The following is a 22700-nucleotide window of genomic DNA, read 5'->3' on the forward strand; positions in this document are numbered from 1 at the left end:
CATTTTTTTAAATTACAGGCCTAGGTTACTTTATAACAAATTTTCAAACCCAACCTTTATTAATTCATACCCTCCAATCTACATAGTGCACAAAAGCCACAAATAGTGATTTCTATCTGTTGTTTACATGACACCCCAAAATATGAATATATTTCTCCTATAGTAGGGCCAAGCTTTTACTCACCAACATTTATACCAATTCTCCAGACTTTTCTATATTCAGGTTATTATGAATAGGTTCAGTTTGTTATTGAGGCCATTCTCATTACGCTTTCTAAAACTAGTTTACTGGAAACCGATTCAGGAAACCACTTTAGAAGATCGCTTTGCTAGCGTTCCCACTTGATCACACAAAAGTGGTTTTCAAAATCACTTCACGTAAAGTGCTCTTGTTGCTATGGAAAGGCTCTCAGTGGGGTGACACGTTTCGCGCGAAATTCAAAACCGCAGCATAGGCATTCTACACCTGTCGTGTGGAGTAGCGCGCTCAAAATGTGCGAAGATCGCTTCCCGAAGAACGGTTGTGTCCTCACTTACGCTAAAACCAGTTTAACGAGGCAAAGCGATCTTGAAAACTACATCGCGAGGTGGTTTTCCAAACTGGTTTGGAAGATCGCTTCCAAGACCGCTTTGACCGTTCTCACTACGCGTTAAACTAGTTTCCACTAAACTAGTTTCCAGTAAACTAGTTTTAGGAACGTAGTGAGAACAGCCTCTTAGTTAGTATTTTTTAGTATAGACTATAAAGGGAAAAATAGTGATTTTTTTAATCTTCAAATTGTGAGGGTCCAGTTCAATAATAATGCCACAGAATATGTGTATTGTAATCCCTGTAATTACCGTATCTCAAATTGATTTTGTTTTTGATCCACTAGTGCCATCATATTTTGCCTTCTTTTACAAGTGATACTTCAAGAGTTGAAAAGACATACAATCAATCAATCAATCCAGTAATTTGAATAGTATAGCACACTCTGGTGCTGACAATATAGACATTTTCCCCTCAGGCTGCACGGGCCTAATCACTAGTGGCATGCCATAGATATTCATTCGAGCCAACCCATTGCTATTTTTTTTATTTGATATGGCTGATTGACAAAGTGTATGCATATGATTGTCCATCTAACACTGATTCTATTTTTGGTAATTACTGAACTTCCTTTTCCCAAATTGGGAAGAAATATCACCTATTTTGGACTATATTTTGACTGGCGGAAGGATTAGGGCTATTTTGCTGTTTGAGGTGATGAATCTGCTCCCCCCCCGACGATGTCTTCAAACACGCCAATTTATTTTTAAAATGAGCCGGTCGAGGGACCCTTTTCTGGTCAGATATGGATTGCCAGATATATATCCTATCCACTGGTAGTAAACATTCGACCCCCGAATTTCATCCTTATTTTTCATGAATTTTTTAAAGTGCCAATTTAACACACGAGTCTATGGGGAATGAATTAGGCCTGTGATACCCTCAATGAACAGGTTATACATGTAGCAGCAGCCTTGTACAAGACGTGTCCATGCAGCTTAATAACCAATATGTACAAGTACTCCAAAACAGCATAGCGCCCTCTCCTGTCATAAACATGCACGATCTGTGCATCCGTCACCCAAACGATTTAGCAGCTGTCTGCTATCTAGAAAAGAGTTCGAACTCTCACTACATCACTCACTGTTGAAGAAACCATTCTGTTTTGAGTCCTGGCTGGGGACAGTCCTTCCCCTGGTGAAAGTCGGCAGGGCTTTTTCTTGACGACATCAGTGGACGTGACTACTCAGTTGCCACTTGTTGAGTATCTCTGATCGCATGTTTCTCTGAGGATTTATTGGAATATTAAACCTTCATCATGTATGGCACCTCGTTTACTTACTCGGGTGATCTTTATCTCTATCCCGGTAAGCAAAGGATAAATATATCTTTTCTGTATGATTTTATATTGTTTTTTTATTATAGGAAACTTTAAATAAAATGAGAAAACATGGGGGTAAATGTTTCGCTTGTTGACCAAAATAAATATGTTGTTGCAGTTCTGTAGCCGTGTAGGTCATTAAAGTAATTCTTATAGTCACTGTTACAACCCCCCCCCCCTTCCCCCCAAAAAAAACAACTTTAATATATCATTGACTTTGCTATCAGTCTAATTTCTATGGAAACTTTCATTTATAGTAATAATGATATACTGATGGTACATTATACTAAGAAGGACAAAATCAATCAAAAGATAATTAGGGCTTTTTTTAGGGCATTGCCTAATGTTTATAGGAGAAGTCTCTTCTAGACATCTAAAAGTGATTCAAGTCATCATTTTGATTAGAAATATTTATAGTTAAATCATTAATTTTGCTTTGAATATTGAACTATTTTTACTGGGGCATATACATGTAATTTGTATAAAAAAAGGCTTTATTTGCATTATTCCTGTCTTTGATGGAATTTTAGTTTGAAAATGTATAAAAATTCAAATTTCTCAAATTTTATTGTGAAAATTAATATAGGATAGCTATTGCTTATCAATAAAATTTTGTTACGAACCAATTTGATACATAACTTTCATTGCCTTGGCATATGCATACAATGCATACAATATACATTTAACTGCTATAAAGTATCTAAGAAAAACAAGAAAAGTAAAAAAGAAAATGGCAAATTTATGACTCCAAACGTTTGGAATAAATATCTTAAAGAAATAAAAAAAAAAGCCTCCATATATTTTTTAAGTTAAAAGGTTACTAGTAGTTTAATTTTTCCCCCTCGACATACAACATACTTGTACCTGTCTTTAAAAAAACACTGAGTAATACTGCTTTGTCATCAATGTCAGTGGTTATCACCTCCATGTGAAGAGATCCAACAAGTTAAATTTAGACAAAGTTTAGCTCTGATGATGTGCTAATGTGACAGCAGCATTGCTTGCCAATGTGTATGTATATGTACATGTACTGCAGTGCAGTGTGATATCATTTCTTTATAGCTGTAGATATGTTAGTGAATTGAAGTTCACAGGTAAATTCAACATGATTCAACTATATGTAAAGAAGCTGAATCATTTATTGGAAATAGGTACAGTATCAAATATACTTGGCATATATATGGATGAAAATCATTCTAAATTTTTTCATTTGTTTAATTTTTTTGAAATTTATTTTCATTTATATTTTTATTACCGGTAATTTATTTAATTAATTTATATATTTTTTATTTTTTATTTTTTTATTTATTTATTCATTTATTTACCTATACTTACTTCCTGGCTTACTTGCTTGCATATTTATTTATTACTTATTTATTGATTTTTTGTATTTAATTTTTTTTTGGTGGGGTTCCTACAGTAGTCTTCATATTTTACAGATTGGACATAATGGCATGCCCCTGTAATTCAAGCTATATGAACATGATGATGTTACAAAATGATACAGAGGTTCAAGGTTTGAACCCTGGATCACATATTTCGGAAGGCAGCATTGCATGTAAAGTTTGGTCTCAGGAGGTTTTGCAAGAAAATATTTGCAACCAATTGCAAATTTCAGATGCAAAATTACGAGTGATTTTACGAGTTTGTGCAAACCTGACGAACTACCAAATTGCACGTATTTCAATAGTGGACTCGTCCAAAATGTTCACAGCGCCATATGGTGCCATTGAGCTCATGAACAATTCATTGAAGGTCAAGTCCACCCCAGCAAAATATTGATTTGAATAAGTAGAGAAAAATCAAACTAGCAAAACACTGACAATTTCATCAAAATCGGATGTAAAATAAGAAAGTTATGGCATTTTTAATAAAGTTTCGCTAATTTTTCATAAAACAGTGATCTGCACAACTCAGTGACATGCAAATGAGTCAGACTATGATGTCCATCACTCACTATTTATTTTGTTTTTTATTGTTCGAATTATACAATATTTCATTTTTTGCAGATTTGACTATAGGGACCGACTTGACTGAACCATATAGTATTAATCAATGCTAATTCCACATGTTCAGGGAGGAATTGATCACTGTTTCACTTGACAATTAGGAGAAAATTTGAATATTTCATATCTCATAATAAAATACAAAAGAAATAGTGAGTGGATAACGTCATCAGTCTCCTCATTTGCATACCGACCAGGATGTGCAAATAACTGTTTTGTGAAACTAAGCGAAATTTTAAAATGTCATAACTTTCTTAATATTTTACATCCAATTTTGATGAAATTTTCAGTGTTATGCTTGTTGGATTTTTCACTTTTTATTCAAATCAAGCTTTTGTCGGGGTGGACTTGTCCTTTAAAAACAAACCGATTTTGTATGTCTTGATGCAAGAAAGAGACCATCAATTAATTGCAAATTTCCAATGAAATGCATAACTTTTGATTGATTTTATGACCTAAAATGACCTTACGATCGTATCAATCATAAGTTTCTTGCAACACCCCATTATAGACAAATCGTATCTGAATTGATACAATTCTGTAAAAACTCAATACACATCCCCTGTATGTACACACACACACACTGTACTTGGCATTTTTTTCCTTTGTTTTATTAATCTATTTATCTATTTTGCATCCTACATGATATTTGCATATATCAGGAAGTCAAATAAATATATTTGTACTAAGAATCTGTTCATGGTTCATAAATGCTATTAATAAATATTTCATGTTTCATCCATGGAGATATTTATTTACAAGTATACCGGTAGTTCATAAAAAATCTGAATCAACAATGTCACATAAAGGAAGAAAATATTGTTATACATGTATTTTCTATAGTACTCTGGACCTGTGTTTGAATAGCAAAAATGATTTCCCCATTAATATTTCATTTTGACATTAATTAATTAATTAATTTTGTTCTTCATTTAATTGAAATGAGTGTTGATAAAGATGAAGAATTTGTACATGTACTGTATCTGGAATGTTCACATTATCCAGTATCATTACAAATATGTACATATATAATACTTCTCTTAGTTTGTTTAATGCTTTATCATATATACTTATATGTCTTTTGCACATTATCAGTTGTTCCCCATTCTTTTTCTTTTTCCCCCCACTCTTATGCACCAGTTTATTAAGCCTTTCTTTGTAACCTGTTTGACCCACCTCTCACTAATTCTCTTCTTTTTCATCCCATTATCACTGTTTTGTTCCAGATCCTGTTTGATGTTGCCTGCCTCATTATTTTAATCCCTCTTGGCTTGAGGTCTTTTACTGGCCTTACTTACACTAACTTCCCTTTGTGTCTGCCTACTCCTTTTCTTTCATCCCCTTCACTAACCTGATTGGTCTTCTCTACTCACTAATGCCCCTTTTGTCTCCTTGTTTCTAGTGTTGCTGTAACTTGTTTGTGGTCTATATTATGGTTGTTCAACTTTATATGTTTGTCATTTTGCCTCAGATGAAGATTCTGCTAGGATCGAAAGCTTAGGCCCCTTTTTGACTTTCTAATTTACTCCATTGGCTCTCTTTTATTAGATAAGCAGTTTTCAGCAGCTTCTTTTTGCCATATATAATACTAATATATTAAAGTGTTCTATTTATGTATGTATTGTCCTCATTATTATAAATCATTTTCTAAATTAAAGGGATGGTCCGAGCTGAAAATATTTATATCTAAATAAATAGAGTAAAATTCACAAAGCAAAATGCTGAAAATTTCATCAAAATCGGATAACAAATAACAAAGTTATTGAATTTTAAAGTTTATCAATATTTTGTGAAAATAGTTATATGCACATCGTCATGAATATTCTTTAGGTGGGCTGATGATGTCACATCCCCACTTTTTCTTATATTATTACATGAAATCATAAATTTTTCATTTTTTTCATACAGTGTACATGTGTAAATGATGTGTCTCCATTATGATGAAATAAGTTGCGGCAATAAATAACTAATGCACTTCAGTTGTCAATCCAATTGTTTTAGTTCTTGGTAGAAATTTTTTGAATAAACCTAATTTCATATAATAAAATACAAAAGAACAAGTGGGGATATGACATCATCAGCCCACCTAATGAATATTCATAAAGACATGCCTAGAACCGTTTCACCAGAATAATGTAAATTTTAAAAATTCAATAACTTTATTTGTTATCCGATTTTGATCAAATTTTCAGCAATTTGCTCTGTGAACTTTACTCTATTTATTGAGATATAAATATTTCCAGCCTAGACCATCCCTTTAAAAACATACTTGTACAGTGTACATGTGTCTATTTTTGCCTTTTATATTTGATAAAAAACTTCTCAAGTTTTGAGTAGAAAAAAATTTGTAAAAGAACTGAAATCTGCTGAAAAGTACCAGGCATAAGCTAGATCAAAAGTCAAAGGTGATATCAGTTGCATGTAATGTACACCTCCAATGTTCAAATCCTCAAATCCAGACATGATTTACATTACATGTAAAAGCCTCGAAATTCATAGATAATTAAAAAAACCCATCTTGTTTCAATTCTTTTTAGGTGAGGTGATCATCGGTCATACACCAAATGTACTCAAGTTTGATTCCTACAATGGGTTGAACCGTGGAATATCAGGATCACTCTACTGCACCAACTTCAAAATCAGCTTCGTCACAGCTAATAGACCCATGCAACATGTGGTAAGTTGGTAATGCTACTGGAGACAGCCCAGTGAAACTGACCCCCAAATGGACCCAATAAGATTCCATTTGAAATGAATGCAATAGCTTTGGTCTGTCCGGAGTCGGTTTCACTGATGTGACTGTGGCTTTAGGATGTGTTTTGACAGACACACTCACACCCAAGCAATGGCAATAGTGGAAGAGGTTGGGAACCCCTTCATTCATGTTCTATGTGTCGTTTGGTTCTCACTGAACTTGCACCTATTGTACATTCGGATTAGTCAGAAGACGCACAAAAAATTGCCAACTATTTTTGTAAGATCTCTGAACTAAAAATGAACAATAGGTAATGCCTCTGAATACCTGTGCATGACTGATAAACGTTTTTGAGGATGTATTATAGTTGAAAATGAGCGATATTATACAGATATTGCCTACCTAGAGTTTGAATATAACATTTCTTCTCCCCGACGGAGTAATATTTATTCCCAAGGGATTATATTTTGCCCGAAGCGCGCAGCGCTGAGGGAAAATATTCTCCCGAGGGAAAAATGTAGCTTCGGAGGGGAGTTGAAATGTTATTTATTAAAACGATAGACCAGGCAATATCTGTTATATTATATAGTCTATATGGATTCGCCATCAGAGATTGCCTTCATCATCTGGCCCCAACCGAAATTCTTGCTACAGCTCTGAGCCTCTGATCTGTCTACGTCATAATAGAAAAAATCTGGAAAATACATCAAGCGCGTTCTTCATGCAATCGACGCATTAACACTAGCGCGTACATCAAATAAACTACATGATTACGCAACTTAAAAGCAGCGAGTGACGTCACCTGAGTGAATATAACGCCGCAATTGAAAATACAACGCAGTTATATTCACTGAGGTGACGTCAAAACCTCGAATATACCAAATGCGATCCTCGCAGCTATCACTGATTCGAACCTACATAGGCTATGTAATATAACAAAATATTCTCATCTTTTGGAGATGGTTGTGTGCCTGTGAAAACATAGCCTTTAATATGAAAGACTTTATTCCAAATTTACATCAATATCATACATGTTAAATACTACATTGTCTCTTAGAAATGACTCAAACTGGTAGGTATTTTTCATCATTTCCTATTGATTGTATCACCTGAGTAGTAATTCATGAAAGGACTTGCCTCATGTTTTATCTGACTCTGTCTCTTTTATCTGACAATTACCATAGTGACAGTGCATCTTACTTTTCTTAGCAATCAGAATCACGAAATATAATATTAAAATTAACCGAAATGGGTAAAGTTTGGTCTGAAATCAGAAATAAGCATAGTGACCAAAATTTTGCATTCCAAATCAACATCATAACAGCAAAATGATATTTATGAAGAGTATGCATCATATAAGCCTACATACATGCAGCCAGGGTCGGAATTACACGGGGGCGACGGGCGATTTTGCCCCCATGACAGCCCAAATCGCCCCTAAAAATTCTCAAAACCCAATGCTTTGGGGCCACTATTTATTTCAGAATCGCCCCAATAAAATACCATCGACAATGTAAAAAATACTTCACATAATTACGTTCTCCGGCGGCGGAGCAAGCCCATCTTTTATATCGCCCTTGCCAGCTTTAAGTTGAACGGTCGATGCAATATCCGAGCCTTCCGTAACACCGGAAGCTTCGCGATTGTAAATAAACGCGCAATGCAATATGGGATGCGGAGTACGCATAGTCTTTAGCACGGGGTTTTTAGAATTGTTGACGCACTTGCCGCATGGCTTATGTACATGTACGCGTGCACGATTAGACTGCACAGCTGGTAACGAGACCACATGCATTGTACGGTATATTATGTGTACTAGGCATGCACAGAATTGTATGCGATCAGCTAGTGATTGTGACAGCGCTGATTATCGACATCGTCGAGTCGGAGTGCGATATGGATAAGTTTTAATTCGAGTTCAATCTGGCTCTGCCAAACGGCCAGAGCCAGCGCCAGTGCCTTAACAGCATCGTTGATCTGCTCAGCTGGATATGTTTAATACTCAATAGCCACTCATTCAACTGCTCATCACTATATCACTCAGGGCTGATATCACTATTCAAAGTTGAGACAAAACTAAAGAATAAACAAGCCTGGACATTCATATATGGTGAACACCTTTCTTTAATATCATATACATGTATGTGAGTCTATTTGAACAAATCCTCAACCAAAATGCAAACTTACAAACATGTATACATTAATTACAGTTAAAAATGTTCTGAGCTTTTAGGCGTCACAGTGAGTCTCGGAATGTCAAAAGGTAATTGCTGATATGCGATTAAAAAAAAGTAGCCCCATGAATTAGAAAAAAAAATTGCCCCAAGATATTCACTGGTAGCCCCAATGTAAAAAAAAAAATTAGCCCCTAAAAAAAAAGATTAATTCCTACCCTGCATACATGTACAATGTATACATGTACATGCATAGCGCTTGCAATATTGCTTCATACTCTTCTTTTTACAAATGAACTGCTCTTTCTGCTTAAGTGTACAAAAAACAGATATACAAAATTCAAACGATAGGCCTACATTGTACATGTACTTGTTAATTGTAATTCTAGATCATTGACCACAACTTTGGTTGGTTTGTGGTTGTATCTGGACATAGAGGGTCATTTTACATTATGGACAGGGAAAATAGGGAGGATCATCCCTGGTCATAGTATCCTTCCTTAGGAGACAGGTGCAGGAAGTTAGGGATGGATAGGGGGCTCAAGGTACAGGATATCACAGAAGACTATTTCAAGTTCATTTTTATGTATGGTTCGTTCGCAATTTTCTCATAATATACTTCCAGACTGTTTTTAATTTGGAGAAAATTATCTGAATGATGATTATCTGAGTTACTGTTTCGACAGGTTGTATATGAATTTCCTTGATAATCATGGGAAATGATGTTCTTCAGGAGTTTGGGGAAAATCATCCATATGTGTCAGAAAGGTTTGGAGGTTTTATTTCATGAAATATCACTAGTGATCTTTAATGTTTGTCAAAAGATACTTAAAATGATTTTTGCAATAATTGCCTGTATACCTCAATATCTTGTTATAAACATGTACATTACCCTACCTGTAAATGCCAAAGTGGACTACAAGCCATTTTAAAATTCTTTTTCCCTTCAAAGAATGAAGGCCTTGCTCTCACAAAAACGATCTGTCAGATTTCCTAGCTTGCAAATCAAAATCAATTGAAATAAAGAGCCAAAACCACAAGGTTCATAAGGATTGGTGTGGTGACATTTTTCTTTTCACAATCATGAAATTCGCCCCATATGGTAGGCTTTCAGTCGGAGGGTGCGAGCAGCTTCATCAGAATAAAAATTTCATGATATTAAATGAAACTAGAAAGTTTTCTTACATGTACCTGTAGGTCTAGGATATTTATCTCCTGTTCAATGCATTTTTAGCCCCGCTCCCCAAACAACAACAAAATACCTGGCTTGAATATTGGCTGAAAAACAAGTTGTTCCAAAGTCATATAATGCATTTGAGGAATGACTTGGAGTATTGTCAACACACAGATTATATGTATTTAGCAGATGAGTACCAAGAGATTGAAATCAACATATATAACATTTTTGGGACCTTTAGGGGCTTATAAGCCCTGAACCCCTTGTTCATATTTTCTCTCTTCTGGCTTTAAATTATATTGTCGGGCACCACTTTTCACAACCGACTGCTGAAATCTGCAACATTGGATAAGCTTTAACATTGCAGTGAATGGGGAGTTTCTGGGGCATTTAAATTCAAATTTCTGTGGCTCTTTAGACCATTTTGGGGCTGAAATCACACTGAGTCTTCATGTAAATTCTCCCCCCCCCCCCTTTCTCATTATTTTCTTCATACTGCATTTGATAGAAATGATTGTATATTTCCGTCTTCTTTGCGTTTAGATTGAAATAGACCACAGAAATCACCTTTTCAAGGAGAATGACATTCCACTCACAGGCGTTGGTCAACTCTTTCAGGGTGAGTAAAACTCTCATATCCACTCTCTCTCTTATTTCAACAGGAAGGAATATTAGTTGTGGAACCCCATTGAAAGTGTTTCAATTGAAGATGTACATGTACATTGTTAGGTGATATTCTTTCCGAAAGGAAGTATTGATGTCAAATACACTAGTCCAGTATTCATTCCACTTTTGTATGCAAACTTTGTGAATGAGTTTTGCAACGGTGAGTGATTTGGGCTTAGTCCTATAGGCCCGAATTCACAAAGGTGGTTTTGAAAACCCACGGTTGAGTCCATGGTTTATGCAGATTTCCTGTATAAATTACGCTTAATTTAGTGCGTATCGGGCGCGTGTATAAAAAATGTCCAATGCTGATGCGCGCTTTTGTCACAATGCGCCAATTTGACGCCTGTTACCATGGTTAGATACGCTATTTTATTCATGAGTCCACTGTTTGAAGAGTGGACTCATGAATAAGAACAGTGGACACATGAATAAAATAGCGTGGATAACCACGGCAACAGTCGTCAATTTGGTGCACTGTGACAAAAGCGCGCATCAGCATTGGACATTTTTTAATATACGCGCTAAATCAAGCGTAATTTATACAGGAAATCTGCATTAACCATGGACTCAACCGTGGGTTTTCAAAACCACCTTTGTGAATTCGGGCCAATGAGTATGAAATGGATCACATGGTCTTACCCTGTTGATCTGTTCTATGCATAGATGCTAAATTTGTTGTTTCCGAGATGACAGCTCAATTACCTGTTAAAATATTCTTTAAAAAAAATGTTGATCATATTTCCAAAACATAAATTTCATATTGAATATGGTAAATGCACAGATAACATAAATTTTGCATTTTGATGAGGTAAGATTCATCGGCTTCATCAACCAACTCGCGGGGTATGAAATACATGTATTTATTTACTGGAATTATACATTAAATGTGCCTGAATGATATAATAACCCATTGAGACCTGTTGTACCCGAGATGATTGGGAAAAGGTATGTGGCAAACATTTGTTATACTGAGATAAAATTCTGTTTAGTGGGTTAAAACTTTGTATATTTTTAACAAAATGCTTTCTGGATGTTTGGCTATTTTGCCACTTACAATTAAAGTTTTGTCTCTTTTTGATCTTGTCAATTGTTAACAATAATTCCTTTGTCTTTTTTAAAGTAGTCAGTAACGGTAAACGACGTCAGATGCTACCTGGAATGGGTTCAACCAGTCATGTGAAACTCATCGAGATCAGATCAAAGAATTTTAAAGTACACATGTTCAGCTTCAAGTTTGCCCCCAAGAACACGGTTAAAACGGTAAGACAGCATGCCAGGAAACCCTAAGGAAGCAAGAGCCACATTGCCTGCTGCTTTTAGGTTCTTTTGATACCTAAAATAATGTTTGCATCTATGATATTCTTCTGTTGCATCGAGATCTATGGGAGGGTTTTCGAAAGGAAGAACATATATAGTGTATGCAAGATTGCAATTGTGCATGTCAGAAGTATTTCAAGAGTAACATGATACTGACTTCACAGCAACCCTTTATCTGAAAGTTTTAGAACCCTCTGTCATGGTCATCATTGTCTTCATCATCACATCATCATCATTGTGATCATCATAAGATCACAGATATCATCAGCATTGTTACTTCTTGGGGTCGTGTCTTAGAAAAAGACGGATGTACATGTAAGCCTACATTCTAAAATTATCTAGATAAACGTGCATCTTTCAAAATAGTTCTAGAAGTACATGTATCAACATCAATAATGGCAATGGCCATGAGTATTTGAAATTTTCATGGTTGTCTTCAAATTATCTGTTCTGAGTGTCATTCCTACTTTACTTTATAACTTCTCTGGGCTTGGTTTCCTTTGAACATGAACTCTTGACATTAAAACATGGCATATAAACAAGGTCCCCAGGGTCCTACATGTAGCATGTCTACATGGTCTGAATCCCGTGGAACAAAGCGTAGGTTGATATACCATTTCCTTGAATCAATCATTGCTCTTTCAACAAGTAATCAGGCTCAGCCTCTCTTGAGGAGGTGGTGTGGGACTGCGGATGTTCAGGGACTAGTGACTGATTGGAGCAAACCAAGGTCACGGGTCAGCTGTATTTCAGAAAGCCCCAGATCTCCTCTGATGTATTATCACTCGATATAATATGTTTTTTCTTAATTGAGGGAAATGAACAGAATAGCAGTGATTATATGAGCATATGATGCAGGGTTTAAGATTTCCTAGGACTATCTATCAGTATGTTTTAGAAGATCAAAGACTTGGTTTGGTTACATGCAGAAAGCCCCAGATCTCACTATGTTTTCTTACCTGAGCTGAAATGTTTTGTAGTTTAAGAAGCTTTAAATCAAAATGGTCATATGTTTGGATACACCTCCACTCATATTAACAATGGACTTTTCTCCCATTACTGTTTTTTTTTTTAAATCTTACCTTGAGAGAATAAGCCATCTTCTGACTGCTTGTCTGTTATGTAAAGTCACAAAAATAGGCATTTGAGAAGAATTGGTAGAGAGATTATGCTTTGAATGTTGCAATATGGAGGCATCACTGGTAATTAGACCTCAGTGTAGAGCTTCTAGTGGATGCCAGTGCATCCAACTCACTCTTGGGTTTCATTTTCTTTAATTATTCATTTCCTTTAGCTTCTGTTTATAGTCTAAATTACCCAAATCTGGGAGGCAAAATCAAATGGAAAATGGGAGACCTTGGGGGTGTTTGTTCATTACTTAATTCATGCCGTCATTCAGCGTACTGACCCGATAGACCCTAATAGTCTGGCCTCTGAAGCTGATGAAAACCTCAGCCCATTTACCTGTAGCTCCTAACCTATCGCATCATCTGAGGAACTTTTCATGAAATATCTTGTGAGTGACTTCACTGAAAATTGTTAAAAGCTACTGAAATCCTTGCATCTGATTGGCTAAGATTGAATCTCTTGGTGAAAATCACTGAAAGGCTGCTTCATGAAGCGTGATCCAGGTGACCTCCTTCTCAATCCTGCTTGTCATGCTTGTGTATCATAGTCTCATCGTCTTGGGATCCGGTGCTGCAAGATGGTCAATCTTCAGTCAATACCATTTAGCTTTTGATATCACCATATTCATCATCATCATCATCATCAGCTGATGTACTTCATTATTAAGCTTGTCAAATTCAAAGCTTGAGATAACACTCTATTTCGTTACTTGCCTGAATATGTTTGCATTTTAGCCAAGTGAAGACATCATTTCAGACCTTGAGATAATACTGTATTTTGTAGCTCGCCTGAATATATCTGCATTTAAGCAAATTGTCTGTAAATGAGCAAAGTTGAGGAGAGGGGTGAGTGGTATGCATAAGAGATCCTCATGCTTAATAATCACTTCCTTTTTTGCTTAAACCATACCAAAATAAGGAGTAACATGTTTTTGTGGGTTTTTTTTTATTAGAACCACTGCTGTGATCCACTTATAACTGTTAAATGACCCATTTATGAAAATGAAGGAGATGGATTTGTAAACCTCTTTATAAGCTTTTGAATTTCGCATCCCCCACCTGTCCAGGCCCCTATCCTTCCTCATCAGGTCTGTCCTTCTACGGTCAGATCATTCTAATCTTTCCTCATTATTATCGGGGATGAGTGTAGGTCAGTTGAGGGATACTCCAGGGCCCTGCCCCAAACACAGTTGCAATTGATTTGAATCAATCACATCTTTGAGATGTTCTCAAATCATGTCCTTCAAGTGCATAACTGAAATCAGTCTCAAAGTTGCAATTGATCCAAATCGATCATTTGTTTAAACCGGGGCTTGGAATAATAATAATAATAATGCAGTTCTTGTATAGTGCATATCACATTATGTCATAACGTCCTTATGCGCTTCCAAAGGACTGGGATATTATTACCCTGGCTTTAGCCCCGCAGCCTTTTACAGCGCAGTGGCATTTCAGGTACCCATTCATCTCACCTGGGTTAAGTGCAGCACAATGTGGATGAATTTCTTACTGAAGAAATTATCATACTTTTGACATTTTCAACCTTGATACATATAGCTCAGTTGCAGGGAAAATTTATCGTTTAATTTATGAGTTCATTTATTCATATGAAAGACAATTATCAAGTGGATTTTAGATATTTTTCCCAGGTCCCAGCTCATGGTCAAATCATTCTGATTTGTCCTCATTTTTGTGCAAAGATAATCGGACAAGTCTTGATAATGGAATCGTGGTCATTATCCAGTCTTTCAGTAAGATGTCCGGGTTAAAGTGCTTCAGAAATGTGATATATGCGACTTCCCATTTTATGGGACAAGTTTATTTGTAACTTCTTCCGTTTGTGAAGGAAATGCATATTACAGATTCTTTTGACCATACTGAGTCAATTAACTTTGGAAATCCAAATGGAATCATCAGTAATTTCCAGTTCTTCTAAGGAAGTGAAATATGATAGTTGATACTGTACATATTTTAACCAAAGTGATTAATAACTGATGGAGAATCCTATTATGTTCTCTGCATTCCAGGTTGGTGTTTCATAAAGCTGTTCATGAGTTACAAGCGACTTTATGAACGACTGGTGATCCTTTCTTGGGAACTACATCAACACCAATGAAAAATCTGGTGGGTATTATTAACCACAAGAAGGGATCACCAGTCGTTCGTAAAGTCGCTTGTAACTCGCGAAGAGCCTTATGAAACACCCACCAGGTCAGTTGTTGAATTTATTAAATTACTTCACAAATTCTCACAAGTGGCTGAGATTTACTTAATCTTATCCAGTAATAGAATTGAATCACAACCGTCCTAATTTGTTTTATTGCCACGTAGGTACATCTCAAGTAATTGGTTTTACAAGAGCTTCCTGTTTGTATGATTATCCTTGCACTACAAACACAAAGAAGGAAATACTACAAACCAATTTATTTTCTACAATAATATGGAATGTTTTGGTGGTGTACCAGTGACTGCTAATATCATTAGTTCCCTATTAACCCAAGTGTGTACGGTATGTGGTTTTATAATCACACACCTCACACCACAGATGCAGTCCCTATATAACACTTGGAAACAAACAAAAGGATGTTGTAGATCTGCGTTCAAGTATTTTGGGTTTATTCAGTGAACATGAACCATTGCCCTGTTTAATGCTCTATGATAATTGTTTCTAATGGAATATTATATGAAAGCATGCATGTTTTCGAGCTATTACGGCTTCATGTCAGTTTAGATGGTCCGGGCAATCGGGACTTAAAAATCTCAACAAGGGACCCCGAAAATCAACTTTGATTTGGGCCTAGACCTACATGTAGGACCTGCTGCAATAACAAGTCAGCCATTGGGCCACCAGTTCTACCTTGGATAATAATAATTATGATAATTGTAAGATTTTGTCAGTTTCCTAAAACTGCATTAATAGGCTTTGTTTGTCACTTGTGCAGAATGGAGATAGGCATCCTTATGACCTCAGTGTGTGACTTTTAAAGCACAGTTTGGTGTAAGCAAGAGTTTGAGTTTCAAAGTATATTCTGTCATATTAATCATGATTCACAGTGCCATTGTGTAACTGCAAACGAACAAATTCAACTTTTACTCCTAATCGAATACAACATGGTGCACTTTTCCTGCCATCGCGTAAAACCCACCTAATCCTTTGCCCCAATTATACAGGAATATTGACAATAATTTTTTTTTTATAGAATAAGGCGACTTTTCCGTCAATGCTGTGTCAACGATTTGTAAAGTTTTTGACCGTGACGTTAAGTGGCTGATCCGACCGTGCCCCCAGCTGTTGTGTCAGATAGGGGCGGGAGACGGAGAAACAATTCTGACCTCATTATTTCCAGTGATTCATGATAGAAATGCAATATTTTTGTTGGGAGTAATTAATTATGTGATTCATGTTCAAGTAATTCTATAAGCCAGCTTCATGGTCTGTTTATCGTAATGCATGGCAAAGCAATGTTTAGCATCAATTGGAATGTGGCCATGCATGCTTGTTCTGTTTATTTGTTTAAACAATTATGTTTCTATTGTTTCTGAATCTATTTAAAGAGTTGGAGAAATTAAACTAGTCTCTCTTGAAATAATCCTATTCCAACATATTTGATGTCAAAGTGCCAATTTTGGCATTTTAGTGCCCATGTGAGTTTTGTAGAGTTGTCAAAGAATTTTATTGTATTGTGCCAACCCACTGTATTTTTGCTTTCATCTCATATAACACAAAGTTACTTCAAATGATTAACTTCTCATACTCTATACACGCATACATATGTACATACCAACACAGATATATATAAATATGAATTAGTTAACTTTTAAAGTATTTAAATTTCTTTACCCAGGTGAGGTAAATGGGTACCGGTAGGAAGTAATTCCTTAGAGCTGTGTGCGCTATGAACGCCTAGCTTAGCCGGGTAATATAGGAGCGCCTTGAGCTACTAACAAGGTGGATATGTGCGCAATATAAATATCCTATATTATTATTATTATTATTACCCTATTTCATAAAATGACATCAATAACAGATGCTTGAATGATAAAAATTGATATTTTGAAAGAAGATACATAACAAATTTGTGTGAAATCAGGTCAAGATAATTTAACATTTTCAACCCATGAGGCATCATGTGCAATTGAAATCGCTTTAATAGCTAGGGATGGGAAATGAGGGTGTATTGTTCTGTAATATCCTGTGTGAGACAGATACTGCATTTGTCCTGATTACATCTCATTATTGGAAAGGATGGGAAACATATTCCTATCGTGAGGTGTTCATGTTATCAAGTAGCGGAATACTATCACTGTACAGTGCAATCATATCACATTCAGGATAGTTGTTGTTGTGGTTGTAAAGTGCATCAAGATGGGTCAATAATTAACATTGCCCTTTGGTGAGGTACCAATCTAAACGTTTCTGTTATCCGCCCCTGATAATACAAGACCGTAGCAGGCCTATTCCAGAAAGAGCTTCATTGAAATCCAATTTTAAGATGAATGCAATTCAGCTCAATTCAATAATTCAATTCATTTCAATTCAAATCAGTTCAGTTTAGTTCAATTCATATCAATTCAATTACATGTAGATTCAATCCAATTCAATTCAGTTCAAATTCAATTCAAATTCAATGCAAATCCCAAATATGCACTTTTGATTGGTTGAATATCAAGTTGGGTTTATTTTTTGGAATTGTGTCAAATTGCAACTTTTCTGCAATGGCCCTCTGGTTAAGGCTTCAGTAGAGAAATAGGGTTATCATAATTTAAACATTCCTGATTCAACTTAATATCTAAAGAAATGCTTTTCATTAGACTTGACTTCATTCTGACGTCTTTCAGGTTTTTTCTTCAAATCTTATGTTGCTTATTTTTCCTTGATTTTATTCTTTCTTTCTTCTTCATCTTGCTTCCTAAAAATATCTCTTAATCTCAGCTATATAAGTAACATTTAATATTTACTCGCCACACATATACAATATCAACAATAATAACATCGACTAAAACATGTGTTCTATTCCAGAGTGAATGCCTATCTTCATATTTCAAATTTACATATAGATGTTCTGAACTTAGAAAGCTGGTAGATGAGTAGAGTCAGAATCAACCTGTTTGATTAATGAGCCGTGTTTACCAGAGGATGTCTGTTGGAACTCGGCTAATGAACAGTACTCAATCATCTTTGTTTCATACAATGCCATTTCCTGCAGAGCTATGTACACGTATCTGGCTGGAAGTGAATGGTTGATCATATTGCATGCCAAACAGTAACAATAGGAGAAGGCATTATGGAGAAATAATGCAGACAACTCCTGGGGGAGGGATGTACCCATATTTTGGGAGTGTTGGATTCAAGAAAGTGACAGAGAATTTGCCAAAACTCTTGGAAAAAAATCTTTCTCCTCAGCCAGCTTGCATATTGGTTATAACACCCATATTACTTTAATTTTTTTTTTTTAAGTGAATCTGGAATAATCTCATCCATGTGTTTATGTGCCTGGATATATATGCCTTGTTGGAACTCAAAATAAGACCAATATCTATTAGAACTCCATGATTCCTTTGGAGAGTGTACATATATCTATATGGGAAATGTTTGCTAGATTTACATCCAATTGATTTAATAATAATTTTTCAGTTTTGAAAAGGATTTGAACTTGCCAAAACCTTCTCTTCAGCTGAAATATTAATTGGTAATAATATCAATATTGAAAACTCCAGATAATTGCCAAACTCCTTGCCACCTTGACCATTTGTGATGGTAATGTCCGCTGGATATTTTTTTAAATGAAATTTGCTATTCATAGAGCAGTATTGATGCTGACCAATACTCCACATGAATCGCTTATAAAAGCACAAGTTTCATTTCAGTTTTATAGTTGATTGTCATACTGTTGAGTACAAGAATCAATTCTCCCTGTTTGGGAGTCGACTGGAAGATCCACATCCATAGGTGGTTTCAGACCGCCTCGAAGTTCGTCAGTTCCAGGTATTCTCTGATCGGGAAATTTACCCCGATCAGAAAATACCAGGTATTTTGGTAATGTGAAAGCAAACTACGCGTAATTTCCCCGAAAGAAAATACCCGCTAAATAGTAGGTACTTGGCGAAATTACGAGAACTTTCGTGGGGATTTTTCCAAGGTCGCAGGTATTTTGGCAATGTGAAAGCAATTTACGGGAACTTTTAGCCCAGCGTGTCGTTGGGCGCCGTGGGTGGCTGCTGGGCTAGTGATTTTGAATCTCGCACCTTGCCTTCTTATACAGACCATATTGCGCATGCTCGTAGCTTCAGGAACTTATCCCGAAGGATATGTTTCGGGGCGGTGTGAATGCAGGAATAATTAATGGGTATTTTTTAGCCAAAAAAAAAGTTCTCGTAATTTAACGGGGATTCTTATGATCGAGGCGGTTTGAAACCACCTCATGTGACCATCCTTTCCTCAGAGACTACACCCCACCCCCTTCTTCCAGATGGTATACTCATGGCAGGCATTCCGGACCCACTTGATGCACTTTCCACCCCGTCATATTGACATGGGACGGAATAACATGAGACTTGTGTGAGCTTTCTGGCCTGTAGCACCTCCGTCATATTGACATGGGACAGAATAACATGAGACTTGTGTGAGCTTTCTGGCCTGCAGCACCAGCTGTGAATCCATGTTCATGTTTCAGTTGACGTTCATTAACTCTTCCATGATATGAAGTCCTCTGAAGGTCATTAGGTATCTAAGATAGGTTTGGACTTTGGAGCCAGGATGTCAGATTCATGTCCCACACCTCTGTCTTGTCTGGATACACGTATGTGATTGCAACAGTCTCGTACACAAATCATTGATTTGAATATGAAGTATGAATTTCAATTTCAATATATGAGTTTTAGTATGAATTTGAAACCAAATTTGAATTTTTGAATTTGAGTACAAATTTTGAATTTGAATTTGAACATGAATTTGAATTTAAATATGAATTTGAATTTGGGTCTCTGCTTTAGACTGGATAGCAAAGGTTTTTATTCCTTTTCTTTTTTTCTTTCACCCTTATTGTATACCTCCTTCCTCCCCCTCGACTTGCCCATTTTTCTCTTGTAATTTTATTGGAAGAGGACGAGGCTCACTGGAGCTACAAATATGTGTACTTGTTTGCCATTGCCATAATTCTGTGCCTGGGTAATCAGAACTTTGTTTCTTTTGCAGAAATAAATTTCTACCATACATATTTATACAGTTGTTGTTTGGAAAGTGATCCTCGAAGGTGTTTTTTTATGGTTGCTGAGGTTTCATCAAAATAGGGTTTTGGGACTTTTAGACTTCATATCTCCATGAAATGCACAATTTGACCAGATTGAACATTATGGTTCAGGGTTGTAGAATATTCACTGTACTTTTTTATCAGATATTAATTTAATTGTCCAATTGATTTGTGCATCAAACGTGCAATCAGGCACTTTGTGCAAGGAGGATATCCTGATGATATAAGTACAGTTTGTTGTTTGTTTGAGATATAATGCCCATTATCGAATGACCCTAACTGTACCTCGTGTATCAGCCTTTGTTATCCTATAATCCTTTCTAAGTTTAGATTAATCTAATCAATTAAAAGTGCTTGTTACCCATTGGTAAAAAGTCACTTTGAGAACTACAAGTTCATGTAATCATGATGGACAAAATATTTACAAGTAAATTGCTTTAAGCCTATTGACAATTTCAGTGAATAACATATTTCACAATATTTGATTTATTTATTATCCAGTGCCTTTCAGGAAAATTCTCCAAACTGATAAATGGCAAGGTTTAATTTGCTAGTGTACATGTATGTATGCTTTTGAAAACGTTTCATATGATTGGTGAACACTAACATTTGCCATAGAACTCTGGCGTCGCTAGTTTTATTAAGGGGCAGTAATACAAATTATTTTTGGTATTTATGAAAACTATCTTGCATAGGGCAGGTCAAAAACATCTGAGATTTGCTAAAATATATGTATAAATGGAAAAGAAAAATGAGTGATTTTTCTCCATGATCTGTCTTTCTGATGGTCTGTAGGAGATCATAGCAGAGACAGCCAAAGAAACGTCATATGAAATGTCAAGGCAGAGCTTTACGAGCTTGCATACTAGATCTCTAGTTTTACATGGAGTCTGTAGATTTGGGTTATATTATCTTTTTGGAGCCATTGGGGTTTTCACTCCAAATCATTTATGATAGTACATGCGACTAGTTCACTACTACGACTGCTATGATTACTGCTACATGTACTACTACTACTACTGCTGCTGCTACAACAACATCTTCTACTACAACAACATCTTCTACTCCTGTGATTGCTACTTATACGCCAATGATAATGACTACTACTGCTGCTGCTGCTGCTGCTACTACTACTACTACTACTACTAATATTATTACTACTGCTGCTACTACTGCTGCTACTACTGCTACTACTACTACCGCTACTACTACTACTACCGCTACTACTACTACTACTACTACTACTACTTCTACTGTAATTGATTTACTGCTACTATACTACTACTACTACTACTACTACTACTACTACTACTACTACTACTACTACTACTACTACTACTACTACACATATTACTACCACTACTACTACAGCTGCTACTTCTACTACTACTACTACTACTTCTACTTCTACTACTACTACTACTACTACTTCTACTACTACTACTACTACTACTGCTACTACTACTACTACTACAAATCATAGCTTGTTTGATGTAGATTCCCAGATTGATGAATAAACATACATGAAAATAATATCATTTTATAAATACATTTACCTTGCCTTGATGAAGTAATGGTGTGATAAATAAAGACTAGGACAAGAGCAAAAGGGAATATTAGAGTGATAACTTCTTTTTTGATTAAAAGAGAAACTCCACCAACATAACTAAATGCATTATAGAATATAACTACTTATTTAACAAGTTTTTTTGCAATTTTACAAAAGCCTTTAGCTGTAAAAAAAAACCTTTAAAAAAAAAGAAAGAAAGAAAGAAAGAAGGAAGAATGTAGCATCAAAGGGATTCCTCATCCATATTTAAGTCTACCTGTTTTTTACTCTCCCAAGACATGATAGTTTGTAATATAGACGTTCATGTTGTAATTCATTTAGGGTAGTCATGAAATCATGTGCCATGGAATCACCCTTAATCTTGCCTCCTGAAGGTGGGTTGGAGATTTTAGTGAGAGAAAAAATGAAGGGAACACGTTGATCATATCTAATAATGACTCACATTCATCTCTTTTATGAATCTGTATTTCACAGCCCCCAAAACATCTACCATACATGTACAGACATACATGGTGTAACTGATCTTGAGATTCTTAATATGTGCCTTTCATTTCAGCCAAAAAAAATACAAATTTCATATCATTTCATTAAAGTTTTAACAAATATGTTAAATTAACTTGTATTTGCTACCTATACATTTATGTGGTACAACAACTACTTTATGAAGTGCTAAAAAGAAGGGAAAAGGCATAACATGTTGGTTATGGAGGGCCATAACCAATTTAGATAATTTTTGCTATACTACAGTTTTATATGATACGCAATTTGATCATAGGTGATATTTATAAAGAATTTTTTTTATATA

General features: G+C 35.7%; 1 protein-coding gene across 1 annotated transcript; it reads left to right on the forward strand.

Moving 5' to 3' along the window:
- The first annotated feature begins 1686 nt into the window (after positions 1-1686).
- Positions 1687-11933, forward strand: LOC129260323 (myotubularin-related protein 12-like). The gene is made up of 4 exons (XM_054898324.2): positions 1687-1896; positions 6454-6593; positions 10506-10581; positions 11755-11933. Exons 1-4 carry the CDS (start codon positions 1848-1850, stop codon positions 11916-11918), a joined length of 429 nt encoding a protein of 142 aa, XP_054754299.1. The 5' UTR covers positions 1687-1847; the 3' UTR covers positions 11919-11933.
- The last annotated feature ends 10767 nt before the right edge of the window (positions 11934-22700 follow it).

This window comes from Lytechinus pictus, chromosome 5 (assembly GCF_037042905.1).
Source record: "Lytechinus pictus isolate F3 Inbred chromosome 5, Lp3.0, whole genome shotgun sequence".
Lineage (NCBI taxonomy): Eukaryota > Metazoa > Echinodermata > Echinoidea > Temnopleuroida > Toxopneustidae > Lytechinus > Lytechinus pictus.

Coding starts and splice junctions, on each gene's coding strand:
- LOC129260323 (XM_054898324.2), top strand. CDS start 1,848: ATGTATGGCACCTCGTTTACTTACTCGGGTGATCTTTATCTCTATCCC. Junction 6,594..10,505: donor ATAGACCCATGCAACATGTG/GTAAGTTGGTAA, acceptor CTTTGCGTTTAG/ATTGAAATAGACCACAGAAA. Junction 10,582..11,754: donor CGTTGGTCAACTCTTTCAGG/GTGAGTAAAACT, acceptor TTTTTAAAGTAG/TCAGTAACGGTAAACGACGT.